At 43.3% G+C, this 19,816-nt stretch overlaps 1 protein-coding gene across 3 annotated transcripts in view; it reads right to left on the bottom strand.

Annotated features, from left to right (window-relative positions):
• Positions 1 to 14,436: 14,436 nt before the first annotated feature.
• nbr1a (NBR1 autophagy cargo receptor a) overlaps positions 14,437 to 19,816 on the bottom strand; it is a 61,552-nt gene continuing 56,172 nt past the window's right edge. For all 3 annotated transcript variants that reach the window (XM_070864371.1, XM_070864374.1, XM_070864373.1), the window contains one exon: positions 14,437 to 18,199. In XM_070864371.1, the coding sequence (XP_070720472.1) occupies positions 18,026 to 18,199 (174 nt within the window). In that variant the 3' untranslated portion in view covers positions 14,437 to 18,025. The remainder of the gene's footprint in view (positions 18,200 to 19,816) is intronic.

The following is a 19,816-nucleotide window of genomic DNA, read 5'->3' as shown; positions in this document are numbered from 1 at the left end:
AGATCTGTTGTGGGCGGATTACTTTTTTTGCGGCGATGATTTCGGTTGAAAGAGGCTCGTGCTCGGAACTTGCCGTTTGGGTTTAAATATTTATTGTTTAACGGATGTAAATCTTTGCCCCTGTGAGTGGCCACGGGGCTTTGCTTCTGTGATTGGCGGGAGGACATTAGGTTAGTATATGAGGAATATGAGGTACCAGGACATGGTGCATCTGTCACAGGCCAGCGTCGACATAGATCGAGAGCTGCTCAAGGCCATATCGCAGTGCTATCAGAACGACAGTCGGAGAATATGTCGCGTCTGATCACCATGACAGAGCGAACCGCCGACTCTGTCGCTGCCAAGCGGCAGTTGACGGGATTGGGACATGGCACGGAATCCCCCCGTGCCATAGTAGTCGGGTCGACAGCACCTGAAGGTGGGGAGCTGCCAGCAGCTTCCAGCCCTGAAGCTGTGCCTTCCACATCACGAGCTTCTCCTGAGGCCCCATTTATTGCGCCTGTAATGTCTGACCCCCAACGACAGCAACAGCACTCGGGGTGTGGTGCTGCACGCTGGCTTGGTACCACCACGGGGAGGTCCGGGCTCTGGGGCAGTGGGAAAGGGAAGGGCGGGAGTAAGAAAGGGTGGGGTGGGGGGCGGAGGGTGAGTTCAGGAGTAAGAAAGGGGAGGTGAGTCCAAAGGATGGGGGAGTACGTGGTCGAGGTCAAGGTCGAGGACAGTAGAGGGTGTTTTGTTGTGGTCAAGTGTTCATTGTTCATTTTAAATAGTTGAAGTTTGATTTTTAATAGTTTATTTCAAGTTGTTAAAATTGTTAAAGTCGTTACAGTTGTTCAAAGTTATAGTTATAAGTTTTACAAAGTTTCACAATTGTTGTATATTTTTTACATAAACGTTTGAATTGAATTTAAGTTCTCTTGTACAGTGTCAAACTTTTGGGGTAACAGTCATCAGGGTCCCAAAACATAGCTCTCCACATTGGTGAGACCACACCTTGAGTATTGTGTACAGTTTTGGGTCTCCTAATCTGAGGAAGGACATTCCTGCTATTGAGGGAGTGCAGGGAAGGTTCACCAGACTGATTCCCGGGATGGTAGGACTGACATATGAAGAAAGACTGGATCGACTAGGCTTATATTCACTGGAATTTAGAATAATGAGAGGGGATCTCATAAAAACATATAAAATTTTGACGGGATTGGAGAGGTTAGATGCAGGAAGAATGTTCCCGATGTTGGGGAAGTTCAGAACCAGGGGTCACAGTCTAAGGATAAGGGGTAAGCCATTTAGGACTGAGATGAGGAGAAACTTCTTCACTCAGAGAGTTGTGAACCTGTGGAATTCCCTACCACAGAAAGTTGTTAATGCCAGTTAGTTAGATATATTCAAAAGGGAGTTAGATGTGGCCCTTACGGCTAAAGGGATCAAGGGGTATAGAGAGAAAGCAGGAATGGGGTACTGAAGTTGCATGATCAGCCATGATCATATTGAATGGTGGTGCAGGCTCGAATGGTCGAATGGCCTACTCCTGCACTTACTTTCTATGTTTCTATGTTTCAAGCAAAGCGTTCATTTATGAGCTGCTGACATAACAATTTTACAGTGGCATACGCTCCGTGTGCCCCCTGCTGTGATATGGTGGGGGGGGGGGGGGGGTGGCGGGGTGCCAAGGATTCATCTGGAAGCTCCTCCTCATCCTCCTCCCCCTCATTTTCCTCTTCCTCCTCCTCCGTCTCCTGCACTCTCTCCCCAGGTGGTCCCGCAGTCTCCTGTGGCAATTCCTGCCCCTGCATGATTGTTAAATTATGCAACATGCAGCACACCTCTGTGAACTGAGTAACCTGCTGTGGGTGGTATTGCAGCCTGCCTCCCGAGTGGTCCAAGCATCGAAAACGCTGCTTCAGCACTCCAATTGTCTTTTCAATAATATTACGTGTGGCTATGTGGCTCTTATTATATCGTTGCTTGGTTTCTGTCTGAGAGTTCCACAGGGGGGGGTTAAGAGCCAGGTGGCGAGGCCGTACCCTTTGTCCCCCAGCATCCAGCATTTGCCTTGTGGCTCAGACTTCAACGGGTCAGACACAGAGCTCTCACACAAGATGTGCGCATCATGGATGCTCCATGGAAAGTAGGCATTCACTGCCATAATGCACTGCGTATAGTCGCAGACGAACAGCACGTTGAGGTAGTGGAATCCCTTATGGTTTCGGTACACCTCCGCCTCCTGTAATGGTGCTCGCCGGGCAATATGGGTACAGTCAACAGCACCCTGCACCTTGGGGAAGCCGGCAATGCGTGCAAATCCCAAAGCCCCCTCACTCTGTGCAATCCTGGTCATTGGGAAGTTTATAAATTCCATCCGGTGTGCATACAGTGCTTCGGTTACCTGTCGAATGCAGCGATGAGTAGTGTACTGAGAAATACAGCATATGTCCCCAGCTGATGTCTGAAAAGAGCCACATGCATAAAAAGAAAGTGCCGCAGTCACCTTCACCCCGACAGAGAGTGCAGTAATGTTGGTGGTACTGGGCTGCAGGTCTGCCTTAATGAGCCGGCAAATCTCACTGATCACCTCTTTTCGGAAGCGTAGCCTTCGAATGTACTGTCGATCGGTCAGGTCCAAGTATGAGCACTTCTCCCTGAAAATCCTTTGGGGGTAAGGGCTCCTCCTCCTCATCAGTCTGCGACCTCCTCCATTACCCTGATAACTCTGCTCAATAAACCTTCTCCCATCTAGATCCTACATTAGACAGGCAGTCAGCAATACAGGCTGAGATAGTACAGGCCCCATTCTTTTTAAATCTCCAGAATCTCAAATATCTCAAATAACGCAAATGATTTTTCAATGAAAAAAATATAACTCAAATGTCTTATATTTTAATAATGTACTCAGTACCAATAAAAATACCTTTCCCACTGTAAATCGCACTGTAAAGTCACTGTTCACCTCAGAAATACTGAGTTGCTACTTTAGCTGACTGTTCCCGATTTTAAAATGGTGGCCGCGAGCCCATTCCCGCCCACTTAAGATCACGTAAAACCACCTTTTCCAGGACGGTATGCAGTGATGGTGTTGGTGGTATGTCATAAACTTGCACTTTTTGGACAGTATATGGGTGGTTCTGCATGGCGGACGGTGTGCATACCGCTCGGTGGTATGTCAATGATGAATCTTCCACCAAGTAGTATGTCGGCAGTATGTATGGCTTTTTTGACCAAACTTGTATTTTTGGGCAGTAAGCGGGCGGTATGTTAATGAATTTTGGGCCCAGAGTGTTTCCACCTGTGGGGAAGAGCAAAGCTAGAGGCCAACGCTATAGGATAGTCACCAAGAAATCCAATAGGGAATTCAGAAGAAACTTCTTTACCCAGAGAGTGGTGAGAATGTGGAACTCGCTGCCACAGGGAGTAGTTGAGGCAAATAGTATAGCTGCATTTAAGGGGAAGCTAGATAAGCATAAGAGGGAGAAGGGAATAGAGGGTTATGCAGATGGAGCTAGATGAGGAAGAATGGCAGGAGACAGAAATGGAGCATAAACGCTGGCAGGACTGGTTGGACCGAATATGCTATGTAATTCTATGATTTACCTTTAACAAATCTAAGCTGACTTTCATTTATTAACCCATATTTTTCCAAATGATAATCAATTTTGTCCCAGATTATTGTCTCTAAAAATTTCCCCACCACTGACATTAGGTTTACTGGTCTGTAGTTGCCAATTCAAGCCCCAATCCAGAGGCTCGAGCACATGATCTTTGCTGGCACAATACTGAGGGAGTGCTGGACTGTTGCAGGTGCTGTCTTTCAGATGAAATTTTAAAGATCCCATAGTATTATTCAAAGAAGAGTAGGGGAGTTCTCCTGGTAGCTTGGCCAACATTTATCCTTCAACCAACACCTAAATACAGATGGTCTGGTCACTTCAGTTATTTATGGCACCATAATTTGCACAAATTGGCTGCCATGTTTCCCTACAACAGTGACTACACTTCAAAGGGTACTTCAATTGCTATAAAGCACTTTAGGACGTTCTGAGGTTGTGAAAGGTGCTATATAAATGCAAGTACTTACTTCCTTTAAGTAATACCTTCTTGATCAGCAGACCCTTGCAAATGAAAGTCTTTGTGTAGATTTTAAGTAATTCATATTTCATCTGTGGTGATTAGTTTTGCAGTAACAAACCCTGGCCTGGGCTTCTGCTCCTATCCAGGGACCCTTGCTGATAGATCATACTTGAACAATGGGACACTTGGATAAAGCACAAGAGTGACTGGCCTCTGCGGGACTACAAGTGTGAGTGTTTTGAACATATGAAAGAATGCTTAGGATTCACACTTGGCAAGATCATGTTTACTCTCAGGTCACACATTCCCTATTGCAATCTAAAGGACAGCTATAAATGTACACATATCACTTCCGCCAAGAGTCACATTGCTTCACGTATGCAACACCATGTGGGCAGTAATGCAACATCTTGTGGGCAGTAAAGCTACCATTCAAATCCTGATTAGAATCTAAACTGTAACTAGCTAAGTTACAGAGTAGAGTAAGTGTGGCTGTGGCTTAAGCTTTTGCACATTATTTCTCACCATATAAAACATAACTATTAATAAGCAGTAGAAGACAAGTTCATGAAACAAGCATTTTGTGAACTGAAATGTTCAAAACAGTTTATAATTACATAAAATGTGCATAACTGATTGTGATGCTGACTGGAGCAGCAGGATTCTTTTTATATACATTAAATGCAATATTGTCTCATTAACCCAAATCACATTTTTATATTTTATATTTTGAAACAAAATAAAGCTGCCAAGAAGATTTCCACTTCGGGTTCAGTGTAATTAATCAAATAGTGAAATTTAGTAAATGGAACTTCAATGTACATAAGCAGATTCTCATTCAGTGGAATGCGTATCTGAAGCAACTATATACTCAATGACTTACTCAGAGTTATCACCAGAGAATGTTTTTTTAAACAAAATAGATCAATATTCAGCCACTTAATTCTGAGTTAGCTAATTCAGCCAGGGTAGTGCTAGAGGTACTACAATTGGCCTCAATGTCCGAGTTACACAGGTGAAAATTGGCCTAAGCTCCGGCTGCTAGCAAGGAACCTATAGCTCATACTTGAATAATGGGGCACTCGGATAAAGCACAAAAATGACTGGCTTCCATGAAATCATACTGCAGCAAAGCGTTAATGCCTTCAGGAGAGGAAAGAAGGAAACTTTTTGAAAAGAACAGATTCTTAACAAGCACTGAAAGGGGCAGGGGAGAAAGAACAAAGGGATAGGTTGGAAGACAGGAGAGCTGTGGTGCATATTCCATGTCCGTCCTCCTTGACCTCTCTTCAACCTTTGACACGGTCAAACATATCAACTTCCTCCATGCTTCTCCTCCATTGTTCAGCCTTTGTTTGGCTCCACTCTTACCTATCCAATTGTAGCCAGAGCATCACAAACAATAGCTTCTCTTCCCACCCCCACACTGTTGCCTCTGGAGTCCCCAAGTATCGATCTCCTTTTCTTCACCTACATGCTGCCCCTTGCCGACATCATCGAAAGACACGGGGTCAGCTTCCACATGTAGCCGACAACGTCTAGCTGTACCTCTCCACCGCTTAACTCAACCCTTCCTGTGCCTCTGTGCTATTGGTCGGATATCTAGTCTTTGATGAGCTGTGATTTTCTTCAGTTACATATTGGAAAGGCCAAAGCCATTGTCTTCGGCTCTAACCACAAACTCCATACCCTTGCCACCAGTTCCAACACCCTCATTGGCCACTGGTTGAAACAGATTGTTCACAATCTCAGCGTCCTGCTTGACCCTGAGTTGAGTTTTCAACCCCATGTACTCTCCATTATAAAGACTGCCTCTGTAACATCACCAACCTCCACTTCTGCCTCAAATTATCTGCTGCTGAAACACTCTCCCGTGACTTTGTCACCTCTGGGCTCAACTATTGCAATGGTCACCTAGCTGTGTCCAAACCTCCATGCTCTGTAAACGTTCGCTCATCCAAAACCCATATCTTATCATGCACCAAGTCCTGCTCAACTATCACTCCTGTCCTTGCTGACCTACAGTGGCTCCCTTGTGCAGTACCCCTCTCTGTGTGCTTTAGATGACTAGGTCCCACGCTCAGGAATTTCCTCTCTAAGCCCCTACACCTCTCCACTTACCTCTCCTCTTTTAAGACCCTGCTTAAAATCCACCGTTTTGACCAAACTTTTGGTCATCCCTCCTAATATCTCCTTCGTCACACCTCTGTGAATGCCTTGCGATTTTTGTTGAAGGCACTATATTAATGCAAGTTTCTATTAAGTGAATGAGTGAGTGAGTGAGCAAATGACTGAGCGAGAGAGTGAGTCAGATGAATAAGAAAAGGATGACATTAACCCCAAGCATCAGAAAGGCTTCAAAACTCTCCCTGCCCACTCCTTTGATATCAGAATCAGGTGAATTTATAATGGGGAACAAAGAAATGGCAGACCAATTGAACAAATACTTTGGTTCTGTGGTGTATGTAGCACACAAATCACAGACTCCACACGGTCTGGTGTAAGTCTAACTGCTGTGACCTTTGTCCTTTATTGTTCAGCTCCAGAGTGCCCCCAGGCGTGGTGGTCAGCCTTATATAGTCCTTGTTACAGGTACTACCAGGGTTTCCCACCGCAGCGCCCTCTGTGGTGTGGCATAGTACTTGCATTACATTTAAGGTACTGGGACGATACACACATCATTACATAACATCTTCTGTCTTCACTAAGGAAGACACAAATAACCTTCCGGAAATACTAGGGGACCGAGGGTCTAGCGAGAAGGAGGAACTAAAGGAAATCCTTATTAGTCAGGAAATGGTGTTCGGGAAATTGATGGGTGTGGTGTCCCTGCACCTCACTACAAACTCACACGAGGCATGTACTGCAGACACAGTCACTACATGACCTTAACCTTTATTCCCCAGGACAAGGAGTGCTGACCCTGGGTGGGACCTCCCCTTTTATACCTGGAAACCCAGGTGAGGAGTGTCTCCCACAAGTTCACCCCCTGTGGTCAGGGTGTACATTTCTAGGGTATAAGTACAGTGTACAGGAGTTGCATGAAGGTTACAGTTACATGAAGGTTACCATTGCATGATGGTTACATACATGACATCACCTCCCCCCTTACGTCTTTTTGTGTCAAAGGTTAAGTCTTTCAGGTGGTCGACGCTCTCTCGTGGAGCGCCGCAGTTGTGGCTCTGGTGGCTGAGCCTTGGCATGCGTCTGTCACCTGAGGTGATTCCGGGCTGGCCGCAGGGACTGTGCATGCTGTGGACTGTCCTTGTTGCTCGTCCACTGGCAGTGGTGTGGGTGACATCTCATTTTCTTCTTCAGGTTCCTCCGTGTCTATGCTGAACCTTTGATCTGGCGGGCTGTGATGGGGGAGCCTGCGGTGTCAAAAGCCTCAACGGCCATGACCATCTCAGCGCTTTGCTCCGACGCCCCCTCAGTGGTGGCCAGTGGGAGCCTGCTGAGCGCGTCAGCGCAATTTTCAATGCCTGGCTGGTGCCGTATAGTGTAGTCATACGCAGCCAGCGTGAGAGCCCATCGCTGTATGCGAGCTGACGCATTGGCGTTGACAGCCTTGCTGTCAGACAACAGGGATGTTAACGGCTTGTGGTCCGTTTCTAGCTCGAGCCATCTACCGAAAAAGTACTGGTGCATCTTTTTCACACCGTAAACACAAGCGAGTGCTTCCTTTTCGACCATGCCATATCCACGCTCTGCCTGGGAGAGTGACCTGGAGGCGTAAGCCACCGGTTGGAGTCGGCCGTCATCGTTACCCTGCTGCAACACACACCCAACCCCGTAGGATGATGCATCGCACGTTAAAACCAGTTTTTTTACAGGGGTCAGACAAAGTCAACAGTTTGTTAGAACACAGCAGGTTCCTCGCCTTATTGAAAGCCTGTTCTTGACAGTCCCCCCAAAACCATTCACAACCTTTACGCAGGAGCATGTGTAACGGCTCCGACAATGTGCTTAAATTCAGCAGAAAGTTCCCGAAATAGTTCAAAAGTCCCAGGAATGATCGCAACTCCGACGTGTTGCCGGGCCTGGGCGCCCGGCGGATCGCCTCCGTTTTTGATTCAATGGGCCGGATCCCATCTGCGGCAACCCTCTTGCCCAAAAACTCGACCTCTGGGGCCAAAAACACACTTGGCCTTTTTCAGCCGCAAGCCTACCCGGTCCAGTCAGCGTAGCACCTCCTCCAGGTTGTGGAGGTGTTCCTCGGTGTCTCGACCCGTTATAAGGATGTCGTCTTGGAATACGATTGTTCCAGGAATGGACTTGAGCAAGCTTTCCATGTTTCGCTGAAAGATGGCTGCCGCCAAACGAATGCCAAACGGGCACCTGTTGTAGACAGATAATCCCTTGTGCGTCGTGATGGTGGTCAGAAGCTTGGATTCTTCAGCCAGTTTCCGAGTCATGTAGGCCGAAGTGAGGTCCAGCTTCATGAACAGCTTGCCACCTGCCAGCGTGGCAAATAGTTTCCTCCGCTCTCGGGAGCGGGTATTGGTCTTGCAGCGACACTTGGTTGATGGTGGCTTTGTAGTCGCCACAAATCCTGACCGAGCCATCTGCTTTAAGGACAGGGACGATGGGACTTGTCCAGTCGCTGAATTCAACGGCCGAAATTATGCCCTCTCTGAGCAGCCTGTCCAATTCACTTTCAATTTTCTCACGTATCACATACGACACCGCTCTGGCTTTGTGGTGCACTGGTCTGGCGTCCGGAGTGATGCGTATCACTACTTTGGTGCCCTTGAACGTTCCGACACCGGGTTGAAACAGTGACCCGAATTTTTGTAGGACCTGTGAGCATGAACTTCACTCCACAGATGAAATGGTGTGCACATCCCCCCATTTCCAATTTATCTCGGCTAGCCAATTCCTCCCCAAGAGCGCAGGGCCATTTCCTGGGATGATCCAGAGTGGCAGCCGGTTCTGTGGTCCATTGTGTGTTACCACCAAGTTTGCACTGCCTAGCACTGGGATGATCTCTTTGGTGTACATCCGTAGCTGCGTGTCAATGCGTTCTAGTTTGGGCCTGCTAGCTCTGTGTGGCCATAGTCTCTCAAATTGTTGGGCGCTCATAAGTGACTGGCTAGCTCCCGTATCCAGCTCCATGCGCACCGGGATGCCATTCAATAAAACTTTCATCATCATGGGTGGCGTTTTAGTGTATGAGCTGTGGACATCAGCCACGTGAACCCGCTGAACTTCAGCAGCCATGGCTTTTCACCAGGCATCATCCTGCATTGCAGACCCCTCGTCTGATTCCTCTGTCTCGCAGATTAGCCTCGCTACAGCCTTTTTGCACATCCTGGCCAAGTGTCCACTGACGTTACAAATCCTACAGGTATATTGCTGAAACCTGCAGCTTTTCGCAGTATGTCTACCCCCGCACCTCCAGCATGAGCTGAGATTGTTGTTAACAAAGGGACTGTTACCAGGCATTCCTCTCTGATTGCCCATTTGGTTGTTTATAAGCACTCTGATGGTGGGTGTTAATGGTCCCATCGCAGGAAGCATTGTTCCTCGTGATGGCGTGAATTGCTGATCCCTTTTCCATTGTGCCTGTTGCGGGCCCTTCCTAGAGTCTGTTGCTGCCTGGGCGGTTTCGAAATGCCCTTGCCTGCCTGCGGGGTCCCTAGCCGTGTTCACCATGTTGACTCCCTGGTCCATCGCCCCGTTGGGACCAGGGCTGCGCGCGTAAATTAGCTTGGTCTCCTCTTCTCCTGCCATGAAGGTCTGAGCTATCAACGTCGCCCCTTCTAAAGTCAAGTCCTTGGTCTCTGTGAGCTTCCTGAAAATCCCGGCATGATTAATGCCCTCAATGAAGAAATCCCTTAACATTTCCCCCCTGCAGGTGTCTGTGAACTTATAGAAACTGGCCAAGTGCTGCAGGTCTGCAACAAAGTCAGAGATGTTTTGTCCCTCCTGACACAGGTGTGTGTAGAACCGGTGGCGGGCCATGTGTACGCTACTCGCCAGCTTGAGATGCTCACTGATCAGCTGGCTGAGCTCTTCAAAGGACTTGTCCGCTGGCTTTTGGGGTGCGAGCAGGTCTTTCATCAGCGCATACGTCTGTGTCCCGCAGCTGGTCAGTAGATGCGCCCTCCGCTGGTCAGCCGCTGCCGCTCCCAGCCAGTCCTTCGTGACAAAGCTCTGCCGGAGTCTCTCCACGAAGTCGTCCCAGTCCTCACCCACACAGTAATGTTCCTCTCTGCTACCGGTGGCCATCCTCGTGGTTCGGTGATTCCCGTTTCTTGTCGCCAAATGTGGTGTCCCTGCACCTCACTACAAACTCACACGAGGCATGTACTGCAGACACAGTCACTATATAACCTTAACCTTTAATCCCCAGGACCAAGGAGTGCTGACCCTGGGTGGGACCTCCCCTTTTATACCTGGAAACCCAGGTGAGGAGTGTCTCCCACAAGTTCCCCCCTTGTGGTCAGGGTGTGCATTTCTAGGGTATAAGTACAGTGTACAGGAGTTGCATGAAGGTTACCGTTGCATGATGGTTACCGTTGCATGATGGTTACATACATGACAATGGGATTGAAGGCCCATAAATCCCCATAAATCCCCAGGGCCTGATAATCTGCATCCCAGAGTACTTAAGGAAGTGGCCCTAGAAATAGTGGTTGCATTGGTGGTCATTTTCCATATAGACTCTGGATCAGTTCCTATGGATTGGAGGGTAGCTAATGTAAACCCACTTTTTAAAAAAGGAGGGAGAGAAAACAGGGAATTATAGACCGGTTAGCCTGACATCAGTAGTGGGGAAAATGTTGGAATCAATTATTAAAGATGTAATCGCAGAGCATTTGGAAAGTAGTAACAGGATCGGTCCAAATCAGCGTGGATTTATGAAAGGGAAATCATGCTTGACAAATCTTCTAGAATTTTTTGAGAATGTGACTAATAGAGTGGGCAAGGGAGAACCAGTGGATGTGGTATATTTGGACTTTCAAAAGGCTTTTGACAAGGTCCCACACAAGAGATTAGTGTGCAAAATTAAAGCACATGGTATTGGGGATAATGTATTGACGTGGATAGAGAACTGGTTGGCAGACAGGAAGCAAAGAGTAGGAATAAACGGGTCCTTTTCAGAATGGCAGGCAGTGACTAATGGGGTGCCGCAGGGCTCAGTGCTGGAACCCCAGCTATTTACAATATACATCAATGATTTAGATGAAGGAATTGAATGTAATATCTCCATTTTGCAGATGACACTAAGCTGGGTGGCAGTGTGAGCTGTGAGGATGCTAAGAAGCTGCAGGGTGACTTGGACAGGTTAGGTGAGTGGGCAAATGCTTGGCAGATGCAGTATAATGTAGATAAATGTGAGGTTATCCACTTTGGTGGCAACAACAGGAAGGCAAAATATTATCTGAATGGTGACAGATTAGGAAAAGGGGAGATGCAATGAGACCTGGGTGTCATGGTACATCAGTCATTGAAAGTTGGCATGCAGGTACAACAGGCGGGAAGGCAGCAAATGGCATGTTGGCCTTCATAGTGAGAGGATTTGAGTAGAGGAGCAGGGAGGTCTTACTGCAGTTGTACAGGGCCTTGGTGAGGCCACACCTTGAAAATTGTGTACAGTTTTGGTCTCCTAATCTGAGGAAGGACATTCTTGCTATTGAGGGAGTGCAGCGAAGGTTCACCAGACTGATTCCCAGGATGGCTGGACTGACATATGAAGAAAGACTGGATCGACTAGGCTTATATTCATTGGCATTTCGAAGAATGAGGGGGGATCTCATAGAAACATAAAATTCTGACAGGATTGGACTGGTTAGATGCAGGAAGAATGTTCCCGATGTTGGGGAAGTCCAGAACCAGGGGTCACAGTGTAAGGATAAGAGGTAAGCCATTTAGGACCGAGATGAGGAGAAACTTCTTCACTCAGAGAGTTGTTAACATGTGGAATTCTCCATCACAGAAAGTTGTTGAGGCCAGTTTGTTAGATATATTCAAAAGGGAGTTAGATGTGGCCCTTATGGCTAATGGGATCAAGGGGTATGGAGAGAAAGCAGGAATAGGGTACTGAAGTTGTATGATCAGCTATGATCTTATTGAATGGTGATGCAGGCTCAAAGGGACGAATGGCCTACTCCTGCACCTATTTTCTATGTTTCAAAAAGGTAGATTTCCAGTTGTTCCCAGAAGTTTAGGTGGGCGCGGGTGATCCACACAGGCCAGCATTGTGAGAACTGCATTGCTGGCCTCTACAGGTGAGGTCAGCCCGATCAAATAGTGGTCCCAATGTCTAGCATTTGTGGTGGTCATTTACATTGGTCACTGAAGAACGCAGGAGACAATCCAATTTCCAGAGGTATTGGCACAGCCTCATTTATATTGATTCTGAAGTACTCAACACTTTTTAAACATTGCTCCACAGCATCACCATGTGGACAGAGTATCAAACTGCACCCAGACTGAAAGCAGTCACACAGTATCACATAATGTTAAGTAACATCAGAACATTTTATTGGGGCATCGTCGCCTTCAGGTGTCACAGGTAAAAGGGAAACATAAGATTCCACATGCTGATGCTGTGGAGCAATTTTTAAAAAGTGTTGAGTACTTCCTCCAGAATCAATGCAGAAATATAAATGAGAATGTGTCAACGTCTCTGGAAATGGCAGTTTCCGCCAGTGGCGGACATAAATGACTACCACGAATGCTAGACCTGGGGACCACCATTTCTCAGTTAACTTACATCAACCAGAACTTTCATATTCTATTCCCATTGGAAGGATAAGGTTTGCCTTTTATGTGGTGTATTCATGGCGCAATCATTAGAGAAACCAGGCTCTCGTTTAATTAAGTGAAAACAGATACGCACCTATTACTGTAATAATAATGTTTTGCATGAGGGCAACAGTCCACATATGGCCTGATACACAATATGGGGAGGGGGAGAAGGTTATTCGTGGGGAATGAAACAAGAAAATACATGAAGGGGAAAAGGGGTAGAACAGCAATTAAATTATTTCTAAATGCTCCCCCGACCCCAGGTTAGACAGAAAAAGGAAAGAGCTACCTTCCAGCAGAAATGTTGGCTTATATTGACTTTCTCCTCTGATCTTAGAGCAGCATTGTGTATCTCAGACTGTCCAGAGAGCCATTCAACATGACGTCAACCAGCAGCTCTGTACTGTACAGCGGTGATTGCCTATCTTTGGGTGCAGAATAACCAGTGGGACACATGAGCCTTCAATGCTTAGTACAGGCCTGGTATTACCATTTTACAGTTTAATGGGCTAAAATTCTGATAGACAGAAATTATAGTTTAAGTTTAGACCATTTTGTTGCAGATGACAATCAATCATGCAGGTGAGTTAATGTGGTTGCATCTCATTGGGGAACACTGACGATACAAAGGATTATATACACTCTGCATTCAGATGGACTTTTCTTACGAGACCTAATCTCCAATGGAGGATTTTCTAAAGTCCATGGGTATCAACTCTATATTGAAAGCTGGCAATGTGGCTGACCAACTCCAATTGGGAGTTGGACTTGAGCTACTGACTAGAAAATGTTGTTCTAAAATGCGAGCCAATTCAAACTTGGTCAGTATTATTCAATGGACAACCTCTGTCCTTGTAACAGTAATTACAAGCAGTATGCATTCAAAGTTAGTACACAAAATCAAAAGGTCCAAGGTGGGCTTTAACCTCATCTTATTACTAATGCACCATCGCATCCACAACATCATTTTATGTATTTTAGTTCAAACTGTTTTCAGGATATAATCTACAAATTTCAAGCATTCTGTAAAAACAAAATATGGTTCAAACTAGCACCCAAAGCAGCATCCCATTCAGAGATGTATATTAACTAAAACTGGTTTAAAAACTGTTCCTTAGCAGAGACCTAGCAAAATGGGGTAACATTGCGCAATGGCGAAAAGTGTATTTGACCCACGCCAGAGTTCCACTACACAGAAAGGGAAAATCATTGCAGATCTCCCCAATGTTTCCCAGTTCGGATGGTATCGCAAGTAGGTGGCCTGTTCTCCACGGCATGGAGACTACAGAAGTCAAAGGCATTAATACTTCCAACAACAAAAAAAAAAATCCCTTACTCCCATTCCTGAGGGTCAGCAAGATGAAAGTAAGCATCATTCACATTTGAAATAATGATCTATTACCTTGAAAATAATTTCTGCCTAGAAATCAAGAGCCAGTATCACACCTACGCCGAATAACAAACTCTAATGAAAATACAGAACAAATGTCCTTTCATGTTAGGCACAATGCTAATTCAATTTCAGCTTAGTTTTAGGACATTACATACGCTGTAAAGAGAATCACTGATGAGACCATTTTATTTAAACAATATTTTTATTGATTTATTTATCTAGGCGAATCAAATTTCATTTACATCACATTTTAAAAGGACAGAAAAATACAGATCTGTAAAGAATGTTGAGTAATGTATGCAAGAAGATCGGTTTTAGGACAATTACATGCAAATGTAGACAATGTGCAAATGAAGCCATCAGAAGTTACTGAAGCATTAATTTTTATCTTAAAGTACTGCAGATTTTATGATAAATTATGTGCAAAAAGGATTCATGTATGTAAGAGAAGAATGCAGATGAGCTGTAGAAATGATTCAATGGTTTCTATGTATGGCATATCTATCATGCTCTTGAAACATGGAAATATGCTTTTGTCTCCAGTTTTTTTAATAAAAAGGACCTTTCTTTTGATTCCTAGTCCCATAATGTAAAGCTAACAGCCACTAACGAAGATGAAATGGTACCAAGGAAGAACCTGTCGATTGGCTGAATGCGAGTGTGCACCCTTCATATCTAAGGAAATGAAGTCTATTCTAAGAAAGTGAAGTCTAGCTATGCCAACGTGTAAACCACTTGTCAGTGCTATATGCTGGAAGTATAAAACTTGTTGACCAGGGAATCCCTATACTGTATTAGATCTATTAGTAAACAGTTTAGTTTTATATCTTGTTAAAATACTGAGAACATAGTGATAGTTTGAATACTTGACTTTGTCAAGGTAAACTGTTGTTAATATAATTGTGTTATTTCAAAAGGTACAAGATATTCTGTTCAAAAATAATTATTACAGCGTAACTGAAGTTAATCTGCAAGACAGGTCATGGTGCAAGCATTTTAGTTAAACGTTTGAGAAAAACATTGACTTTTTCTTGCATTCTACAGCATACTTCAAACCAATTTCAAGAGCTCTAAGTTAACATCACACAATTATCTGAATGAAACAGCAACACACTATTCAGTACATCATAGCACTCATAACATTTAAAAATTTGGGGGCACGGAGTATAAATGTAGAATGCAATTTATAACAAAAATACAGGAGATCCATTTTAGCCATACAACATGTTGTGTACTGTATCAATGTAACTTACTGAATGGACGACTCCAACAGCAGTTAAAATGGAAATTCCCAGGGTTAACATTGTTTCTGAGCATTCATAAACTGCTAACTAAAAGATGTCAATACTGTAAATATTGCTGCAACCTCCACATCAAAACCTGATTTAGAAATGGTGATTGCAGAAATCAAGTCAAATCTTAGGATACGCTCCTTATCTTGGCAGCAAAGTGGTTCAAATTGATGGTTAATAGTATTTATCAAATTTTGAGTATCTGGATTTCTGTAGCAAAATTCTAAATAAAATACTTTTACCATAAATGGTGACTTGAACTTTGATTGCACAATTGCTCATTGATTTTCCAGCTGGATATAAACTGTGTTCACAGGCAGGTTTACTAGCACTTTGTTTTATCACTACTGACTAGCTGTAAAAATTTAAAAACATGACTCAACATCAAGCTGCATCTTTGTCTAAAATATGATTTTACAGAGAAAGCTGGCTATATTGCCAATATGTTAAGCACTTTTTTATTTTCCCTTGGAATAATCAATATTTATTTTTGCACCTAGTTAAAGAACAGGGTTTCCTGGAAAACTAATTAGTGACCAATTAATTCAGCCTATGTTAATTCAAAAACATGGACAATCCATCATTATCCAACACACTAATTACATTTTTTTAAATCTAGGAATGAATCCAGCAGCATCTGTCTTTGACAAAAATGACTAAATCAATCACTGCTGCATCACTTCAGCCAAAGTAGTAATCAGCAGTTTCAGCTGAGGAAACTTTGCCCTTGATAGGCATGGGGAAATGGAGGAGAGAACAGTACACTTGGAAGGTCAGATGTGAAGATTCTAGGAGTTATTAAGGTTTTTCTTGAGCAAAAAAATTGTTGGGGCTGCACCCCTATCCAAGTGTTTCCCTGTTTGTGTCCGTGTGTAGGAGTTGATAATTCTAGCTACATTACATTTATTTTTTAAAGTATTACAATTGTGAATCAGTTAGAATGAAGGCTCCAATGTCACAATGAGCAAACAGCTTCAGAGGAATCTGAATAACAGTACAATTCTTCGAGTCCCAACCGTATATTAACTGAAGTTTTTGGAGAAGCATTTAATTAAAAACTGCCGCAAAGTAGTACCACATTTTTCAGAGTGGAAAAAAAAGATTGGTTTCCTTGGGCGGGGAATATAATTATAATTGTAAAAAGATGGCTCCTACAAATCTGGAATTAGCTGCATTTGAATCGATATGCAACCCTTAATCTACCTCAGCCCTAAAAGGAAAAAAGGAACTTTTAAAAGACGTCACATAGTTTCAGAATCCAAATTAAGTGGTATTTCAATTCAAACATTATTGTGTGCAGTTCCTAAAACTGGACATGAAACGTGGCCAGAACTGCAGAACAGAAAATGCCAACTCTGCAATATAGCCGAAACTAATCCACTGAGAACACCCACTGGACACTGGATCCTTAGAAGCACATATAGGTTGCCAACTAATACTATAGTGATCATTTCAAAACACACAACTTCCACATACTGGAACTATTAGAAGAAACTATAAATGAAAGATTAAGAAAATATAATGTTTTTACTCACTCCAGCAGAATCAAATTTTGTGTTTCAAATTAAGTTTTTCCCACTGCCATCTGACTAATGTTTTAAAAACAAGAGTCTGATTATGATATTTTAAATTTTGTGCTCTGCATATTGTTGCTGCTGAAGAAATCATCCTGTACAAGAACTGACCTCACACATACGAGCATTTCACTTTTCACAACCCAAAATATTGTTTCTAACAACGGGCCTGTTTTATAAACTGAAGCCGATGGTAAATGCCAATTATTGTTACTGCAGGTTTGCACCATGCTAATTGTGAGTTTTACAGCAAATTTAAAAGATGAACAAATCGCAGAAATAGGCTTACACTACTTCCAGAAAATGATATAAAATAAAATTTCAGTTGTCTGAATGGATATAATATGCTACTAGAATGTTCTTCCCTGCAGGTGTCTCTATAAAAGAAGCATATTCATGACAATAGGTCTCTAAAGCACACTCATTGCATTGATACTGGTTCGCTGTAGTGTTTAATTGTATACAGAATCCTACTCTGCAAGGAATATTGCTTTTCAAAACCAAATATATACATTATGATGCAATGCAAAAAGGTGGTTAATGTCTTGTTTTGTGAGTGTAGTGTAACTCATGAGGATATCAGCATCAATGTGAAATAATCTGATTTTCCAAAAATAATCAAACAGACTCAAAGACTTAGACACATCTTGATCCCCTTTTCTTCTGGCTTTGTTGTTAATGCACAGCTAATTTTTTAACTTTATAAAAACTCACATACTTAAAAGTGAAATGTAGATTAATATGGACTAGAGAAAGCAAGCACATTATTTTCCAAATAATAACTGAACTCCGTGTTAATGCAATGAAACATTTTGCTGAAAATGAATTCTCAGAATATTGAGTCAGATGGATGTCCTTGGTTACTGCTATTGTGCACAATTTTCTTTTAGCACATGTGGCAGCTCCATGTTATCGAAGGTGCAGTCCATGTATCCCGTGTGTATTCAGTGGCGGTCAGCGTACCAGTCGTTCTCACTGATCTGGAGAAGTTCAGTGACAACTTCAATGAGATTGTTGCTATGCTTTTTGAGTAGTTTCATATTTAGCTGTCTGTCACAAAATCCCATTTCAAAAAGAATATCCATCATGGACACTGTTTGATTCTCTGTTGCTTCAGCCTATGCAGAGGGAAACAAGTTACAAGGCGAGTTCAGGAATACATTTTTCCAACTTTTCAGCTCCATAAAGTCATTCTTTGTCATGAGCACTGAGGTTTGGTTGCATGATCAGCATTTAATTGCTTTTATAATTATCCTGAATATATGCCTAACTAGACAACCAGTGAACAAAATCTATTATTATTTACCCCATCATAATTTGAAGACCTCCACCAGATCATCCTTTAACCTTAACTTTTAAAGTGTCTCTTCATAATTGTAACTGATCAAATTTCCCTATTCAGTCACGGTAGCCAAACCTTCAACATACTCCCTTTCCCCCTATTGTAAATATTTAATTTGTCCCTTTCTGTTTCCTGTTTAAATATTTCTATTATTGATCTATAGTTCGGTTTGCCAATTTATCCTTCTATTTAATCTGCACAAGATACTTTTTAAATTTACTATAATATGCTTTCCCCAAATCAAGCATCTTTGTTCTCAAATTTTCTTTCTCCTTTTCCAATATTCTGAGAGAAAATATTCTGTGTAGCTCTGTCCCCTGACATAAATCCAGCAGCCGTCCTTTCCACTCCCACCAGAAACTGGACAGCCTTTTTAAAATAGGGAGACCAAAACTGCACGTAGTACTCTAGATATGGCTCAGTCAGATAATTTTAGAATTGCCTCTCGAGTTATAATTACATCCCTGGCCATAAGCCCAAGATTCAGTTCACTTTCCTGACTGCCTGTGACCACGACACCAATTATTTTGGTGACCTGTTCACCCAAACTTCAGATCTACTTGCTGTTGAGAAAGCATACCACCTTTCCATTTAGTATATGATCCACATTATCATTCCTTGTGCTGAATCTCACCATTTCATATTAAACTGCATCTGCGCCATTACTTATCCACAGCTCCAACTTCTCTAGATCTTTTTGAATTTGTGCACATTGATCAAACCAGCCCTTTCCACCGCTCCTCATTTGGTGTCATGTGCAAATTTAGACACCTTGACACAATTCCATCTTCCAAATCATTTATTAAAGAGTTATAAACAGATTCCAACACCAAACCCTAAAAAACAGTTCCCTCCAGGACATTTCCCCAGACACCAGTATTCAAACCATCTACCCACCAGCCAATTGCTATTCCCAACGAATGCATCGTCATCTATTCCATAGGTCTGAACATTATGCAGCAACCTATTACATGGGATTGTGTCAAATGCTGGTATACAACATCGACCACCTCATCTCTATTTACTAGGTCTGTAACTTCCTTTTGAGACCATACCCTTTCCACCATGAGGGAGTTATACATGCTGGAGAAAGAGAGCAATGGAATCAAACACTTATTTGACAAATTAATAAACCATTAGCGACAGATGAATCACTTACCAATCCAGCTCTTTGTTTTTGGAGTTAGTATCTAGTAACTGATCATTACCAATATAGTATAATTTGTCAAAATACATAGCTGATTTAAGCACAAACCTGACTCGGGTAAGTCATGACAACTGCAAAGGAATTTTAGAAAAATATTTTTCACCTCTCCTTTGCCAGTTCTCCTCCCGCCCCATGCACACTATACTCTGACTAGGAAGATAGGCACGTGAGTAGCTCATGAGCCTC

This window comes from Pristiophorus japonicus, chromosome 21 (genome assembly GCF_044704955.1).
Source record: "Pristiophorus japonicus isolate sPriJap1 chromosome 21, sPriJap1.hap1, whole genome shotgun sequence".
Taxonomy (NCBI): domain Eukaryota; kingdom Metazoa; phylum Chordata; class Chondrichthyes; family Pristiophoridae; genus Pristiophorus; species Pristiophorus japonicus.
The sequence above is the reverse complement of the archived record's forward strand: the minus strand, read 5'-3'. Positions and strand labels throughout refer to the sequence as shown.